At 37.7% G+C, this 16,414-nt stretch overlaps 1 protein-coding gene across 1 annotated transcript in view; it reads right to left on the bottom strand.

Annotated features, from left to right (window-relative positions):
• Positions 1-13,650, bottom strand: part of LOC108264075 (WD repeat-containing protein 49) — a 51,193-nt gene extending 37,543 nt beyond the window's left edge. Inside the window, exons 1-5 of the mRNA XM_017465379.3 lie at positions 13,178-13,650; positions 10,859-10,985; positions 9,330-9,770; positions 4,708-4,884; positions 2,147-2,318 (exon numbers count right to left, since the gene is read on the bottom strand). Of these exons, the coding sequence (XP_017320868.2) occupies positions 2,147-2,318; positions 4,708-4,884; positions 9,330-9,770; positions 10,859-10,939 (871 nt within the window). The 5' untranslated portion in view covers positions 10,940-10,985; positions 13,178-13,650. The remainder of the gene's footprint in view (positions 1-2,146; positions 2,319-4,707; positions 4,885-9,329; positions 9,771-10,858; positions 10,986-13,177) is intronic.
• Positions 13,651-16,414: the final 2,764 nt, after the last annotated feature.

Raw genomic sequence — 16,414 nt, 5'->3', positions numbered from 1 at the left:
ATAGCAACAGAACTGCTTTAGTTCAGCCACAATGAAGGGTTTTCGAGCATGAACTGCCCGTTTAAGATCCTGCCACAACATCTCAAAATTGGTTCAATCAGGACTTTGACTAGGCCACTCCAAAACTTTCATTTTGGGGGGGTTGTCATTCAGAGGTGGACTTACTCTAATGCTTTGGATTATTGTCTTACTGCATATTCGAGTTGTGCTTGAGTTTCAACTTATGGACTGAAGACCGGACATTCCTTTTAGGATTTTCTGGTAGATTGCACAATTCATGTTTCCCTCAATTATTGCAAGTTGCCCAGGCCCTGAAGCAGCAAAGCATCCCCACACCATCACACTTCCTCCACCATGCTTGACTGTGGCTATGATGTTATTTTTGTGGAATTCTGTGTTTGGTTTACACCAAATCCCTGTCTTCCAAAAAGTTCCACTTTCGACTCATAAATCCACAGAACATTCTCCCAAAGGTTTGAGGATCATCAAAGTGTGTTTTGTCTTTATGAAAGTGGAGTCATGAACAGTGACCTTTATTGATGTAAGAGAGGCCTGTAGTTCCTTTGATGTTGTCCTTGGCTCTTTTGTGACTTCTAGGATGAGTAGTTGCTGTGCTCTTGCTTGCTGTGAATTTTGGAAGCTTGGCCACTTCTGGGAAGGTTCACTACTGTCCCGAATTTTTCCATTTGGAGATCACTCCCAGAGCCTTTGAAATAGCTTTGTAACCCTTCCCAGACTTATGCATTTCAATCACGTTCTTCCTCATAATTTCTGGAATTTCTCTCAACTTAGGTGTAGTGTGTTACTGGGTAAGCCCTTTTAACCAACTTCATGCTGTTGAAAAAGTTAAGTTTAAGTGTTGATTTGATTGAACGGTGTTTGCAGTAATCAGACCTGGTTGCATCTAGTCCAGCTGAACCCCATTATGAATGCAGTTTCATAGAGTTTGGGAATTAGTAACTATGGAGGAAAATACATTTTCACACAGGCCCAGTTGGTATTGGATAAATTTGTTGCTTCAATAAATAACATTATCATTTAAAAACTGTATTTTGTGTTTACTCAGGTTGCCTTTGTTTCAGCTTAGATTTTTGTTTTCATTTCAGAAACAATTTATTCCTCTGAGTGAATGTGAACAATTGCTGCGTCCTTAAGGATGACAGACTAAAGGAGGTAGGATCAAGGAATCAAGGAGGCATCAACTAGAGTTTTGGGAAGCACCCTATGTTTAAGTAAACTATGTGTTTGCTTGCTAATCCCACAGTGCAAGTTCTAAGCCTTGTTTATTGCTGCTTGTCTCTGCTTCCTGTGTTGGACTTTCTGTCTGTTTATTTGGATTACTCTCTGGATTCCCCCTTGGCTTTATTATATCCTGGCCACTAATGTTCTGACCATTGCCTTATCAGTTTGATTATTGGTACATGTTATCTGACTCTGCCTGTATTTTTTTTTAAGAATTTATGTCTGAACATGGATTATCACTCTCTTACTGTGTCTGGTCTCTTAATGGAGGATGAGAACACATACAGGAGTACAAAATAGACAAGGTGAGAACAGATATGGACACATGAGGAAATATATGAGGACTGTCACTTCTGAGCATTTTGAACACAACATTGATCATTTATGAATTTTCAAAACCAGATTAATCACTGACACTGTTACTAACAGAACAAAGCCACTTTAAAGGGTAAGACCTTCTGTTTTTCCAGTAATGTGTGTCTTATTTCTGAACCATAAACAATTCCTGAGTTATGAAACCTTGAAGACTATTTGCAAAAATGCCCACAAATACATTCATCAGAATGAAAGTGTTAAGCTTCATTGTATACACTTGTTTGTATGATATCTGTAGGCACATTCGATAAATCCAAATTGTATTGTGCATACAAAACTTAAAAAATTTATGTATAAGTTATAATTTAAGAAGTTTTTCTACACAATTTTGATAAATGATGGCCAGGTCCCCATAAGGGAAATGAGTTAAAACATAACAGGGACACTCCCATTCTGGACACTGTTTGTCTCTGACTGTGTCCTATAACTGCATGTTTTTACTACCTTGCATTCACACTAGCAAGCAAAAAGCTGGCAGAGTTTTGCTTCGTCAACGACAGACAGGATGGACAGACAATGTGGTTCTTACCGCTCCTGACCCAGTGAGCTGCATGTGCGCTGTGTGTCACGGTGTAACAGCACTGATGTCGGTTCTGCTGTAATTCACTCCAGGTGATATTGAGGGCAGAATTTTGCTCCACACCCGCAGTTGGCCTCTCGAACAGAGAGATTACCGCTGACCTAAAACACATCGCACTCACCTCAAACACACACAAAATACACACACTGTAAAACTAACACACGAAGGCCAAAAGCAGACAACACATGTCAACGTTTGTGCAATAAGCTTGAAGCTTTTAACAGATCTTTTTAAAAGGGAATACAAATGAGGACAGGTGTGAATATGTGCGTGAGGGCAGGGGACTTACAGTAAAAGCTGGCATAATACCATTTATATATCCTGCACTTGCAGCAAACTTCAAACACCTAAAGTATCTAATGATTAGGTGTCAAAGTGAAACAACAATCTTGGCCATATTCCACTCAGAGAACACCCCGCAGAACCAGGGCAAGAGCACGCATGAGGTTTTTTTATTGGTGCTTTTGGCCTTGGTATGGTCTAACATAAAACTATTCAAATCATATTGCAGCTTTCTAACTCACTTGTTGCTTTCCCTTTGCTTTGATCTCACTCACACATGATCAGCTCACTGTTCAGGTAGAGCGAGAGAACGAGAGATACATCACATAAATATACATGGGAAATCAAGGCTCAGGCATGCCACATTAGTCATTATCTCTCTAGCTCATCCCCAAACTCCCCCACCTTTGGGGATGATCACCCATCTAACATAATGGCTCTTCTGCTACAGATGAAAACAGGTATAGAAGAAGACAGATGTATACAATTGAGTACAAGAGATGACAGGTGTTTTTAGGTGATTACAAGTAAAGACGTGAATAATTGGAAGCACTGAGTCAATTTGAAGTGTACATGCCTTCATCCGTCCTCATCTGTTCTGTACTGGGATTCCTTGTCCTGTTCATTATATTTGCATTTATGGCATTTGGCCGATGCTCTTATCCAGAGTGACTTACAGAAGTGCTAAGAAGTCTTTATCAATAAATACATCCTGATTCTGGTTCACTAGGTCACATACTAAGAATGCCACCAGTCTAAAAACTCTGTTGTGGAGGTAATATAGTAAGATAAGCACACACACACACACACACACACACACACACACACACACACATACATACACATATATATATATATATGTGTATATATATATATGTGTATGGTATCCCCGTGACCCTGAAGAAAGGATAAGCGGTATAGAAGATGGATGGATAGATAGATAGATAGATAGATACATACATAGATAAATAGATAGATAGATGTGCTAATTCAAGTACTTCATGAAGAAGTAGGTCTTCGGACGTTGTTTGAAGACAGCCAGTGACATAGCTGTTAGGACATCTAGGGGAAGTTCATTCTATCTCCTAGGTTATAGGTTTCTCTCCAGAACAGAGACAAGAGAGAGTCTTGATGCATGCCTTCCTTGTACCCTGATGGTGGGACCAGTCGAGCGGTGCTAGAGGATTGGAGGAAGCATGGGGCCATGGGGCCATTGGAGGTGTGATAACTGCTTTGAGGTAAGTGGGTGCTGGTTAGTTTTTGGCTTTGTAGGCTAGCATCAGTGTTTTAAATCTGATACGGGCAGCTACAGGAAGCCAGAGGGCGTAGTGTAGCAATTACGTAGAACTTAGGAAGGTTGAAAACCAGTCGCACAGCTGCATTCTGTCCTCACATGTTCTTACCTCCACTGTCATTTATACAACTCTTGACATGTACACATCTGTCCTCCCACCGTATTTATCTGTCCTCACCCTGTCCTCAACTGTAGAAACTTGTGCACACATGTTCTTCCCCATGTACCTCCCAGTCAGATCTGTCTTCCCACAGTATTTACTTCTTACCTCTGACCCCCTTCCACCAGTACTCATCTGTGCACACTTGTATCATGTTCCTTTTTGAACGACATGTGGAATTTAAACAAATGGTGTGTGAACAGGATATTCAGATTGATTTAATTTCTGTGTGATTTATGACAGCAAGATTATTCTTAAATATATCAATCAACTGAATAAATCAGTCATTACTTTTTGATAACTGATTAAATATGTTTGGCATGTAGTGGTTCAAGAGTAAAGACAATAGTTAAGAATAAATATGTCTAGTGTAAACTATTGTGATCGCTTCCAGATTAACTTTACAACATGAGTCCGATGAGAGTTGATTCAGAACTGAGATTACATATTTTGACCTGATTCTTGATAGAGGGATCGTGGTTTAAGAAAATTATAGACACCTGTCAGCTAATTTGAAAAAATCATATAATCTCTTTATAAGTCTTTATAACTTACAACTATAACATTATAAAATCCAATCTATTTCCTCTTCCTGTCAGTATGAAAAATACTGATGAAAACCGAGCCCCAAGTAGCCCTCTCCATACTCAGGACTTCTCCTCATAGCAGGTTTGTGCACACAGGCAGGGTAGAAATAAGAGATGAAAGGAATTGAACAGCAATAAAGCCAAGCACATAAAGCTTCCTGTTGGAAAAAATAATTTCAAAGCTCACCTGTCCTGCTGTATCTCCGAAGCTAAGCACAGCATGTCCAGGTCTCTCAGGATGATACCAATAATGGAGGCAGATGGGAGTGTGATGCAGGCTATGAATTTTATACTGACAGCTGAACTCTTGCTTAGAGAGCAGATCATAAAAGCATATCTCCTTACTGGTGAAGGAAACAGCGAGCTAATGGAGGAATGGGAAGAGAGGACAGATTGAGAAAATTACAGTACATATTTCACATACACATTTCATATACAAAATAACTCATGCTGACATGAGAGAAAGAGAGGTAACAGAAATATTTTATTGACATAACACAACAAACTAATGACTGTACAAATTTTAGATAACAGAAAACATATCCATTTATCCAACATATCCACCTAATAATTACATTCAAATTTCCTGGAACGTAAACTAAAATGGTTTCAATCTAGATTTTAATATAATTACATTTTGATTTATTCATAGAAAAAAAAGAAGAGGCACTTCTAAGATTAATTGGCAAAATGTAGGCTACCAAAGTCTAGGTGCAGCAAAATACAAAGCACAGGCTTCCTGAAACTTTAATAATAAAATATGTGGTGTATAAGCTGTAATTTAGAGAAGAATAAAGCTTTACTTACACATGTACACATTACAAATGTATAGTTCATTAACATACAGCGAAAGAATTATTTCTTTGCATATCCCAGCTTATTATAAAGTTGGGGTCAGAGAGCAGGGTCAATCTGAGAGCAGATAAGGCAGAACAGCATGCCTGGAGCAGATAAGTACCTGCTTAGGGGTTTGAAACCCTGACCTTTTGATCAGGTGGAGCCTAAACCACTGAGCCACCATATGTAGATTTAATAAGCAGAGCTGCTGTTAATCAGAACAGGATTCTTCGTTTTCTATTTATCCTGTGCACAGCAGGTACAAATAGAAGAAGCAAAAGCACTTCCTCTCTTAAACTTTCATAATAGCAAATGCATCCATTCCTAATCAGGACAAGCTTTTTTTTTTTTTTACTACTAAAGCAAAATAAACTCACTTTAAATATAAAATTTGAAAGTTTATATATATATATATATATATATATATATATATATATATATATATATATATATATATATATATATATATATATATATACACAGTATCTCACAAAAGTGAGTACACCCCTCACATTTTTGTAAATATTTGATTATATCTTTTCATGTGACAACACTGAAGAAATGACACTTTGCTACAATGTAAAGTAGTGTGTGCAGCTTGTATAACAGTGTAAATTTGCTGTCCCCTCAAAATAACTCAACACACAGCCATTAATGTCTAAACCACTGGCAACAAAAGTGAATACACCCAATGTCCAAATTGGGCTCAAAGTGTCAATATTTTGTGTGGCCACCATTATTTTTCAGCACTGCCTTAACCCTCTTGGGTATGGAGTTCACCAGAGCTTCACAGGTTGCCACTGGAGTCCTCTTCCACTCCTCCATGATGACATCATGGAACTGGTGGATGTTAGAGACCTTGTGCTCCTCCACCTTCTGTTTGAGGATGCCCCACAGATGCTCAATAGGGTTTAGGTCTGGAGACATGCTTGGCCAGTCCATCACCTTCACACTCAGCTTCTTTAGCAAGGCAGTGGTCGTCTTGGAGGTATATTTGGGGTCATTATCATGCTGGAATACTGCATACTGATCATGCGCTGCTTCAGTATGTCACAGTTCATGTTGGCATTCATGGGTCCCTCAATGAACTGTAGCTCCCCAGTGCCGGCAGCACTCATGCAGCCCCAGACCATGACACTCCCATCACCATGCTTGACTGTAGGCAAGACACACTTGTCTTTGTACTCCTCACCTGGTTCCCGCCACACACGCTTGACACCATCTGAGCCAAATAAGTTTATCTTGGTCTCATCAGACCACAGGACATGGTTCCAGTAATCCATGTCAATGCTTGTCTTCAGCAAACTGTTTGCGGGCTTTCTTGTGCATCATCTTTAGAAGAAGCTTCCTTCTGGGACGACAGCCATGCAGACCAATTTGATGCAGTGTGTGGCGTATGGTCTGAGCACTGAAAGGCTGACCCCCCACCCCTTCAACCTCTGCAGCAATGCTGGCAGCACTCATATATCTATTTCCCAAAGACATCCTCTGGATATGATGCTGAGCACGTGCACTCAACTTCTTTGGTCGAACATAGCAAGGCCTGTTCTGAGTGGAACTTGTCCTGTTAAACCGTTGTATGGTCTTGGCCACCATGCTGCAGCTGTGTCAGGGTCTTGGCAATCTTCTTATAGCCTAGGCCATCTTTATGTAGAGCAACAATTCTTTTTATCAGATCCTCAGAGAGTTCTGTGCCATGAGGTGCCATGTTGAACTTCCAGTGACCAGTATGAGGGAGTGTGAGAGCGGTGACACCAAATTTAACACACCTGCTCCCCATTCACACCTGAGACCTTGTAACACTAACAAGTCAGATGACATCGGGGAGGGAAAATGGCTAATTGGGCCCGATTTGGACATTTTCACTTAGGGGTGTACTCACTTTTGTTCCCAGTGGTTTAGACATTAATGGCTGTGTGTTGAGTTATTTTGAGGGGACAGCAAATTTACACTGCTACACAAGCTGTACACTCACTACTTTACATTGTAGCAAAGTGTCATTTCTTCAGTGTTGTCACATGAAAAGATATAATCATATATTTACAAAAATGTGAGGGGTGTATACACTTTTGTGAGATACTGTGTGTGTATATATATATATATATATATATATATATATATATATATATATATATATATATAGAGAGAGAGAGAGAGAGAGAGAGAGAGAGAGAGAGAGAGAGAGAGAGAATAGCGTGGAAAAGGTTTTTTTTCATAATTTAATTAAAATGTGGAACTTTCATATATTCTAGATTTATTACACATAAAGTGAAATATTTCAAGCCTTTTTTTGTTTTAATCTTGATGATTACGGTTTACAGCTCATGGAAATCAAAAATCCAGTATCTCAAAATATTAGAATAAAGAATTTATAATACAGAAATGTCCACCTACTGAAAAGTATGTTAATTCATCTACACAGTACTTGATCAGGTCTCCTTTTACTACATCAATGCGGCGTGCAGTGTTGGGTAAGTTACTCAAAAATAGTAGGGGAGGCAATCAGCCTGTGGCACTGCTGAGGTGTTCTGGAAGCCCAGGTTGCTTTGATAGCGGCCTTCAGCTCGTCTGTATTGTTGGGTCTGGTATCTCTCATATATTCTCTATGGGGTTCAGGTCAGGCAATTTGGCTGGCCAAACAAACACAGTAATACCATGGTCAGCAAACCAGTTACTAGTAGTTTTGTGTGGGCAGGTGCAAAGTCCTGCTGGAAATGAAATCAGCATCTCCATAAAGCTCGTCCACAGATGGAAGCATGAAGTGCTCTAAAATCTCCTGGTAGACACTGCATTGACTCTCGACTTGAGAAAACACAGTGGACCAACACCAGCAGATGACATGGCACCTCAAATCATCACTGACTGTGGAAACTTCACACTGGACTTCAAGCAACTTGGATTCTGTTCCTCTCCACTCTTCCTCCAGACTCTGGGACCTTGATTTCCAAATGAAATGCAACATTTACTTTCATCTTCCACATGATTGTAGTTGTGTACTGTACCAGACTGATAGATTAAAGGTTCAGGAAAATTTTGCAGGTGTTGTGAGTTAATTAGTTAATTAGAGATCTTCTCAGGTCCACATTTCTGTATTATTAATTCTTTACTAGAATATTTTGAGATATTAGATTTTTGATTTCCATGAGCTGTAAGCTGTAATCATTATGATTAAAACAAAAAAGGCTTTAAATATTTCACTTAATGTGTAATAAATCTAGAATATATGAAAGTTCCATTCTTTGAATTAAATTACGGAAAAAAACAAACTTTTCCACTGTATTCAAATTTGTTAGATGCACCTGGTTGTTCATTAAGTAGGACTGGACTATTATTTGCTTGTTTGCCTTGTGTACCATGGGCAGAGATTTACTAATAAGTAGAAGAAGCATTCCTTGTCATGAAGCATACAGACACAATTGCAAGTTTTCTGTTTTTTTATTAAAAACCATTTTTGGCAGCAGTGGTGTTAGCAAGCATCAGTTGTGAATGAGGGAAGGAGTTGAGGAGAAGGAGTGTGGTAATGGATAAATGGCTGCACCTGTGTGTGTGTGTGTGTGTGTGTGTGTGTGTGTGTGTGTGTGTGTGTGTGTGTGTGTGTGTGTGTGTGTGTGTGTGTGTGTGTGTGTGTGTGTGTGTGTGTGTGGTCAAGTGGCCAAGTTTATTTATAGACACATATGATTCAAGGGTCTTTATGATTTCGACAAGGTCTTCAAAGCAACATATATTCCTTACTCCCAGCTTCGGCACCACTATGATGCCCTGGCAGTTCACAAGGGGAATGAGGAAACAGGATACAGGCTTTTTGAAAGCCTACAGCCTTTATTATTTATATTTTACCAGAGGCTGAAGTGATTAGGTGATCAGTGCTGGATCAGGACTTTGCAAAGTATAATAATGAGATATTCTCTTAAACTTTAATATTTAGTACCTTACGCTTTAATATGCAGAATATGTCTCTCTATATATATTTACCTTGTGGACATTGGGCAGCACCACCATGCCTGTAACCCAGAGGTCTTTGGGTTTGACTGAATCATTGTGGAGCTTGTGACTCTTCAGCAGCGTTAGATTGTCAGCCCACACAGCCATCATGCCCTCTTTACTCACACTCAGGTAGCGGCCAGTGCCCAGAGCTACCAGGCTCTTGATTTTCCCTCTGTGAGGGGCATGTAGAAGGCGAGGTGGGCACCAACATGGCACTGCAGACATTGTAGCTTGCTCTTGTTTCTCTGAAAGTCCCAGAAGAAGGTAAGATGCTAGGTGATGCCAGTCCACCGAGCCCTCCCTAGACACGTCCACACTGTCAAATAAACGCTCATATTCCTCCCGTGAGCCATGGCCAATGATGGAGTAGAACTGGTCTATAAACTCCTCTCGCTGCATGGGCACTGGATCACCAGAGCCATTACATGACTGGAATTCAAATAAAATGGTCAAAGTGGTTCTTATACTGCAACTGGAGTAATGAAACATAAGAATAACTCTAGTAAGATATGAAGACTGAATGTCAAAGAACTGTTTCTGTTTCAGAAAGCTGTTGTTTTACTCAGAGAATACATGTAAAACATTAATCTGAGCTCAGAATTGAACCCCAGAAGCTGTGAGGCAATAATACTTCCTTTTGTTCCACCAAGCTGCTGTAATTCAAATATTGTTATTGCTAATTACTGTTATTGTTGTCAGTGTTTTGCCCAGTGCAAAAGTTCAAAGTGGTCGTTAAAAGTGCTTTCTTGTAACACCATGTATCTACTAATAAAACTTTAATGTAAGGTTTTTATGTATATGCTAAACTGTAATTCTTTCCATATAGCATAACCACTGGGTATTGGATTTTATGGAATGCCATTTGTGAAATAAATAATCACCTGAAATAGTGTAGCCATTTGCTATAAACTGATAGAAATGCATAATGAAATAAAAGTATCACAGTTGCAAGGATTTTTTCAAATCATTATTTAATTTAATGTATTTTTTTATTATTATTACTTATTGACTTATTGATTTAAAAAAAGTCATTCTACGAGTTATGAGAGTTTTCCAGTTGGGACAATGTACAACACCTATTCTTTATTTTTAGTTACAATTAAAATGATGATATACAAATTATTAAAGTGTGTTTTATAGTAATAATAATAATAATAATAATAATAATAATAATAATAATAATAATAATAATAATAATAATAATAAGCCTTCTATTTAATTATTCCATATTCACTATTTTTGAATTATTAAATATTGTGTACTGCTGAATTTTTGCAAGGAACTACTTAGGGTTGTCTTTTATTTATTTCCATTATTTTATAAATTCCATACCTGCTTTCCTAAACAAAAGTAAGATGAAAAATAAAATAAAATTGAAAGATTAAGGACTCTCTAACCTCATAATCCAAGCTTCTTCACTCACTCAAACACACATATCTTATAAAATACACACACACTCACACACACATACATTAAAACACTGTCTCATCTTCCCCTTTAAAGCTCACTGATCTCACCTGAAACAGACTCTGCATCTTGATGAAGTCCTCTATGCTCAGCCGACTCTCAAGCATCTCCACCTCTCTCACTGTCGCCATGGTTTCAGCTGTCAGTCAAGGCCTAGAGGACACAAGCGTGCGACTCCTTTGGGGGAAAATGGCAAAGTTCACAAAACGACCAACTCTTCTGCTCAGCATCAGATTAGACAGAGATACAACACTGAGGTGTTGAAGTTAATGAATCAATACTTCTATAATGCCTTGACTATAAATTATATACACATATTAGGGTTATTTTCTGTTAATATAATTTTATTCAGATTTTTTTTAGCATAACAAATAAGAAAAAATGGAACAGAAAAAAATCCTAAGAGATGCAAACAATAAAATGAATAACCTCAGACTTCCAAGAAGGAATAGGCTTAATATGAAATTTTAGAACTGTCTTTTAAGTTTTTTTTAAGTTTAAGCAAGTTAGTAGTATTTTCTTGTGAAGAGGGTTTAGATTGAAAGATGAGTAAGAATAATACTGGGGATATAGGAAAATCTTGTTTGGAACACATTTGGAACACAACTTTTCAGCAATACATTTCATTTGAAATTGAGGAGTTATATAAAATCTTTGTAAAAAAAAAAAAATGTATAATCAACTGGTGAGCAAACTTTTTAGATGAAACAAATACATTCTTCCAAATAATATCAAAATCCAGTTCCCCATTAGCTTCATACAAATCCTGAGACCATAACTCCACTATCTCAAGGGGGACCATTAGAGATAAATTTATTATAAAGATTCGATCCAAAAAAAATTGCTGGACTTCAAAAGATCAGCCAAAGGGTGAATTTTTGTGGAAGTGTGCCATGGAACACAGTCGGCTCACAGTCTTAAGTCATTAAATTGTCCCTTGTCATCAAAGATGTGCTTGAAAGTAAGAATACTTGCATTAGATGCACATATTAGTTTTAATTTTGTTTTAATACCCATAAACCCATGAAGTTGTCATTCTGGTAGTTAGATCAGGGATCATTGAGGCTGTGTTCAAAATGTAATACTTATATAGCGCATACTTCACTAGTATACTGCATACTAATTTTAGTAATAGTATATGGTATGGTATGTACAGTATTATGCAATAATTATCAATTCATGTGACTTCCTGTCAGTCGAATTCACTTGTAGAAGCAGATTTAGTGGAAAGGATATAGTTTTGTTTTTGTTTTGTTTTTTGCTACAGATGGCTGTATAAGCATGCATGTAGGCAATAAAATTAACCACATTTTTCAGTTACCTAGAGCATTTATATTAAATATGCATATTAAACAAGCATAACAAGGTCCCCAACACTTTGATATGTCTGATTTAATCACCACCATTGTTTGAAAGTGTAGTCTTATATATTAGCTTGCCACAGAAATTTATCTAAGCTTTTTCTAAAAATAAATAAATAATAAAATAGCATTTTTAAGCCCTATTCACACTTCTCAATATGTCTCCTCTATGATAAAACTCATATCCCAGCATCTAGAAATTAAAATAGCACTAGCAACTTTCTGGAATGTTTCTTTTCCTGCAAGCCTAAATGCTTGCATTATACAAGACAATATTAAATTTTATTCACCAAAAATTACAGCATGATATTGTGGCATATGCAAACATAAAGTGAGGTTTTCTAAAAGCTGTAGCTGTCATTTAAAACAGCCTGCGGAATCAAGTTTTTTGGTTTACTTTCCCTTTCCTTATGACAGGCTGTAAAGTACATGCTAAAACTTTCAAACCATCCATTGTTCAGTGTTTACTGGGAGTATTTATAAAGCTGATGTGGATTTTCTTGGAGCCATGATCATACAGGCAACTGAAATGCTTTTGCTTCTTAAGATGGTGTTTCTTTCCCCATGATGTTTCAAAACAAAATGACACCTGTGATATTAGATATACAGTATTAAAAGCCAAACTGATATTAATAAAAGGTTTGGGAAATACTGACATATTAACACACCCTGTTTACTGTATGTGTGTTAATAATGAGTCTAATCAACAAAAATGGACTAGAGGAACAGGAATTTGAAAAGAAAAAAACACTACTGTATAGGATTACACAACAAATATCACCACAGCATTAAGGTCATAAAGTAAAGGGCCACACAAGTTTTTCTAAAAGCACTAATAAATAGAACCAAATTATACATTTTGTTCACGATCATAAAATTCTAAACAACAAATAATCAGCTACTGTCACAGAATATCTAAATGTTAATGCGTTATATAATTCATTTGAAGAAAGGCATCAATAGAAATCAATGAAGACTAAAGTGACATAAATGAAAAAATTTCCCTACCTATCACTCTTTGTGTGAAGTGGGTCCAGGACATGAAAGCTTCTCGCAAGGCTCTTTAGCGAAGAAGCTCAAAAAAGTTTAAGTGTTGGGCAGATGGGAATATAAACTCCTTTAAATTCTCACAACGCTAAGTGCATTTCTAAGAATCAGACAGAGAAAAAATCCTCAAAGAACAAGAGTAGCAGCCACCAGTTGTAGCATTGCTGGTGGTGAATCCAAACACACACCACACACATACACACATCTACACAACACTTTTCTTTTATGATCTCTCTCTTTTAAAGCCCGTCCAGGTATCCAGGCAACAAGGGAGCTAGAAGAGGACGTGTTTATGCGTCCAAGCCATTCCTCTTTTCACAGATTGGACACTAGAGAAAAGCTTATCTGAGCCTGGGGCACATTTTTCCCCAACACACACACACACACAGTCACACACAGTGGAGAGAAGCAATGGGGGAAAGAGTTTTATTACAGTTTCCACATCCCTCGTTTCCAAAACTCTCAAGGGCTTTAAACAATTGTTGTCCAGGGCTTCAGTGAGAACAAAAGCTTCTGTCTTTCACTAACACACACACACACAAACAAACACACACACACACACACACACACACACACACACACACACACACACACACACACACACACACACCACAACAACAAACCATCACCCTGGGAACCAAATAATGTTGTATTCACAACCAGAAAGCTCAGAACTGTGTTTTGTTTAAAATATTCTCAATAAATGTGCAAAAACAATCTTTAGAATTCCTTTTAGCTTGCACACAGTTTCCAGTCATACAGTCAGGTGTCTTTACTTGATCAGCTATTAAACACTGATTTAAGGATTCCCAAAGTTGAGCCTTATTTTACGCAAATCAATTATTTAAAGCTGAGACAGCTCCAGTGTTTAGCTTTGTGAAAAATGATAGTGTGAAACTGAGATCTATGTATCCTGTTCATACACCCTTCACTTCCACACCATATAACTCATCCACACAGTTACATATTGACATGACCACTGCTGTTTTATAATTTACACTCATAGTGTTATTCACATTACTACTTTATGCACAGTGGCACAGCAGGTAGCATTGCCTCCTTACAGCTTCAGAGTCCCTGGTTCGATCCTGAGGTCAGATTACTGGCTGTGCGGAGGTCCCCATATTCTTCCCGTGTTCACAAGGGTTTAATCAGGTTCTCCGGTTTTCTTCCCACCTCCCAAAAACACGCCAGCAGGTGGATTGGCTATTCAAAATTGCCCCTAGGTGTGAATGTCTGTGTCCATTGCACATCCCATTCAGAGTGGCATTTTGTCCAGAGTGTCACTGGCATCCCATCCATAGTGTATTCCAGTCTCACACCCAGTTTTCCTGGATAGACTCTGGACCCACCACAAACCTAACCAGGATAAAGTGGTTACTGAAAAGGAATTAATGAAGTAACAGGCACAATTTTTACACTATACTGAAGATTGAGAAATAGAGGGTAATGGAGAGTGCAAGAAATGTAAGGGAGAAGAAAATAATCAATTGTGTCTTGTGGTTGAAGTTGATGAAATACTGTTAGATAAAATGTTAGGACCACTGTACTAATACTGGGCCTCCCCTTGCTCTCAAAACAGCCTCAATTCTTCATGAAATGGATTCCACAAGATGTTGGAAACATTCCTTTGAGATTCTGGTCCATGACATCATCGCATCACACAATTCCTGCAGATTTTTCAGGAGCACTTTCATGCTGCGAATCTCCTGTTCTACTACATCCCAAAAATGTTCTATTGGATTCAGATCCGGTGACTGGGAAGATCACTGAAGAACACTGTACTCATTGTCATGTTCATGAAACCAGTTTGAGAGGACTTTTGCTTTGTGACATGGTGCATTATCATGCTGGAAATAGCCATTAGGAGATGGGTAAATTGTGGCCATGAAGGGATGCACATGGTAGCAACAATACTCAAATAGGTTGTGGATTTCAAGCTGAATTTGGGGAAACCACTTGAAGCATTCGTTGTGTTGAACTATTTAACTTGCTTTTGTTTGATTTGTTCATTGCAAACAGCTGAACATCTGTAAATTTTGACAATAAACCTGATTTGCAATGAGGGTTGAATCATTTTGATTGCAACTGTATTACAAGGAGAGCAATAGAGCTGAAATAATTCATTTTCTCATGGATCAAACCCTCAGGGATCATTTGTGACTCTGATTTCTACACATTACTTAATGGCCTATGATAATGATAATTAGCTGATCAGCACTTTCATGCATGAAGATATGGTTTTAAATCAGGTCACAGTCATTTAATTCAATATTCGTTTCAAAACAGAAGCTTTTTAGCAATTAAAAAATTAAAAGAGATAGGGAACTCCTTGAAGGATTACTATAAAATCCTTTGTGTAAAAGGATAAGATGTCCACCATATTTTTTCAGGCTAGAACTCATTCCAGACTATGAGATGCACCTCTTTAAATTCTCCATTTATTTTTATTTTTATTTTTTTTACATTTGTTATATAAGTTGCATTCATGTAGCAGGCATTATCATTTTCCTAGTTTCTTTGTAGTGGCCCGAAAACACCTGTTGATGAAGTCTTGGTTAGGATTTGTCCTACTATTGTCTTCATAGTCTAACTGTTACCTGAGCTGAGGTCTTATAGTCCTGGAGCTGTATTATCCTATTACATCTGATTATTAGCCGTGACAACCACAGGCAGGTTCTCGTTTAGGACAATGGCTATGTACAGAATAACAATTCATAATTTACGGCATTTAGTAGATGCTCATTAACTTAAGAAGTGCTTTATTATCTTAATTCCAGATTAAAGAGAAGATTAAAGAAGCATACTAGCTGGACAAAATCCCTTAAAGCTGTCCTTACTTTAAGATAACCCTAATGGTGCCTTAACTTCTAAGTTTTCACTGTTTTCCTTGTTTATAGGACAACTGTGTAGCACAACTTGATTGCTAACATCAACTAGCAATAGTACTATGGTGGTTTATATTGCAAGACACAAAATAGAAACTTAACGATCGAAACGCTTGTAAAAGCTGACTAAAATTATGTGATGTGTTTCAATGGCAAAATGCTTATTGGCAACTCCACGAATTGCTTCAATTTGGAGAGACGTTTTTACTTTTTTATTTTTACAACATAAAATAAAATAATAAAAATACAACTGTGGCTGAATCTGAAATTGTGCACTACTGCATAATGGCATTCACAACCTTTATAGCAG

The sequence above is a fragment of the Ictalurus punctatus genome, chromosome 4, assembly GCF_001660625.3.
Source record: "Ictalurus punctatus breed USDA103 chromosome 4, Coco_2.0, whole genome shotgun sequence".
Taxonomy (NCBI): Eukaryota; Metazoa; Chordata; class Actinopteri; order Siluriformes; family Ictaluridae; genus Ictalurus; species Ictalurus punctatus.
Note: the sequence above shows the minus strand (reverse complement) of the source record. Positions and strands in the feature narration are given on the sequence as shown.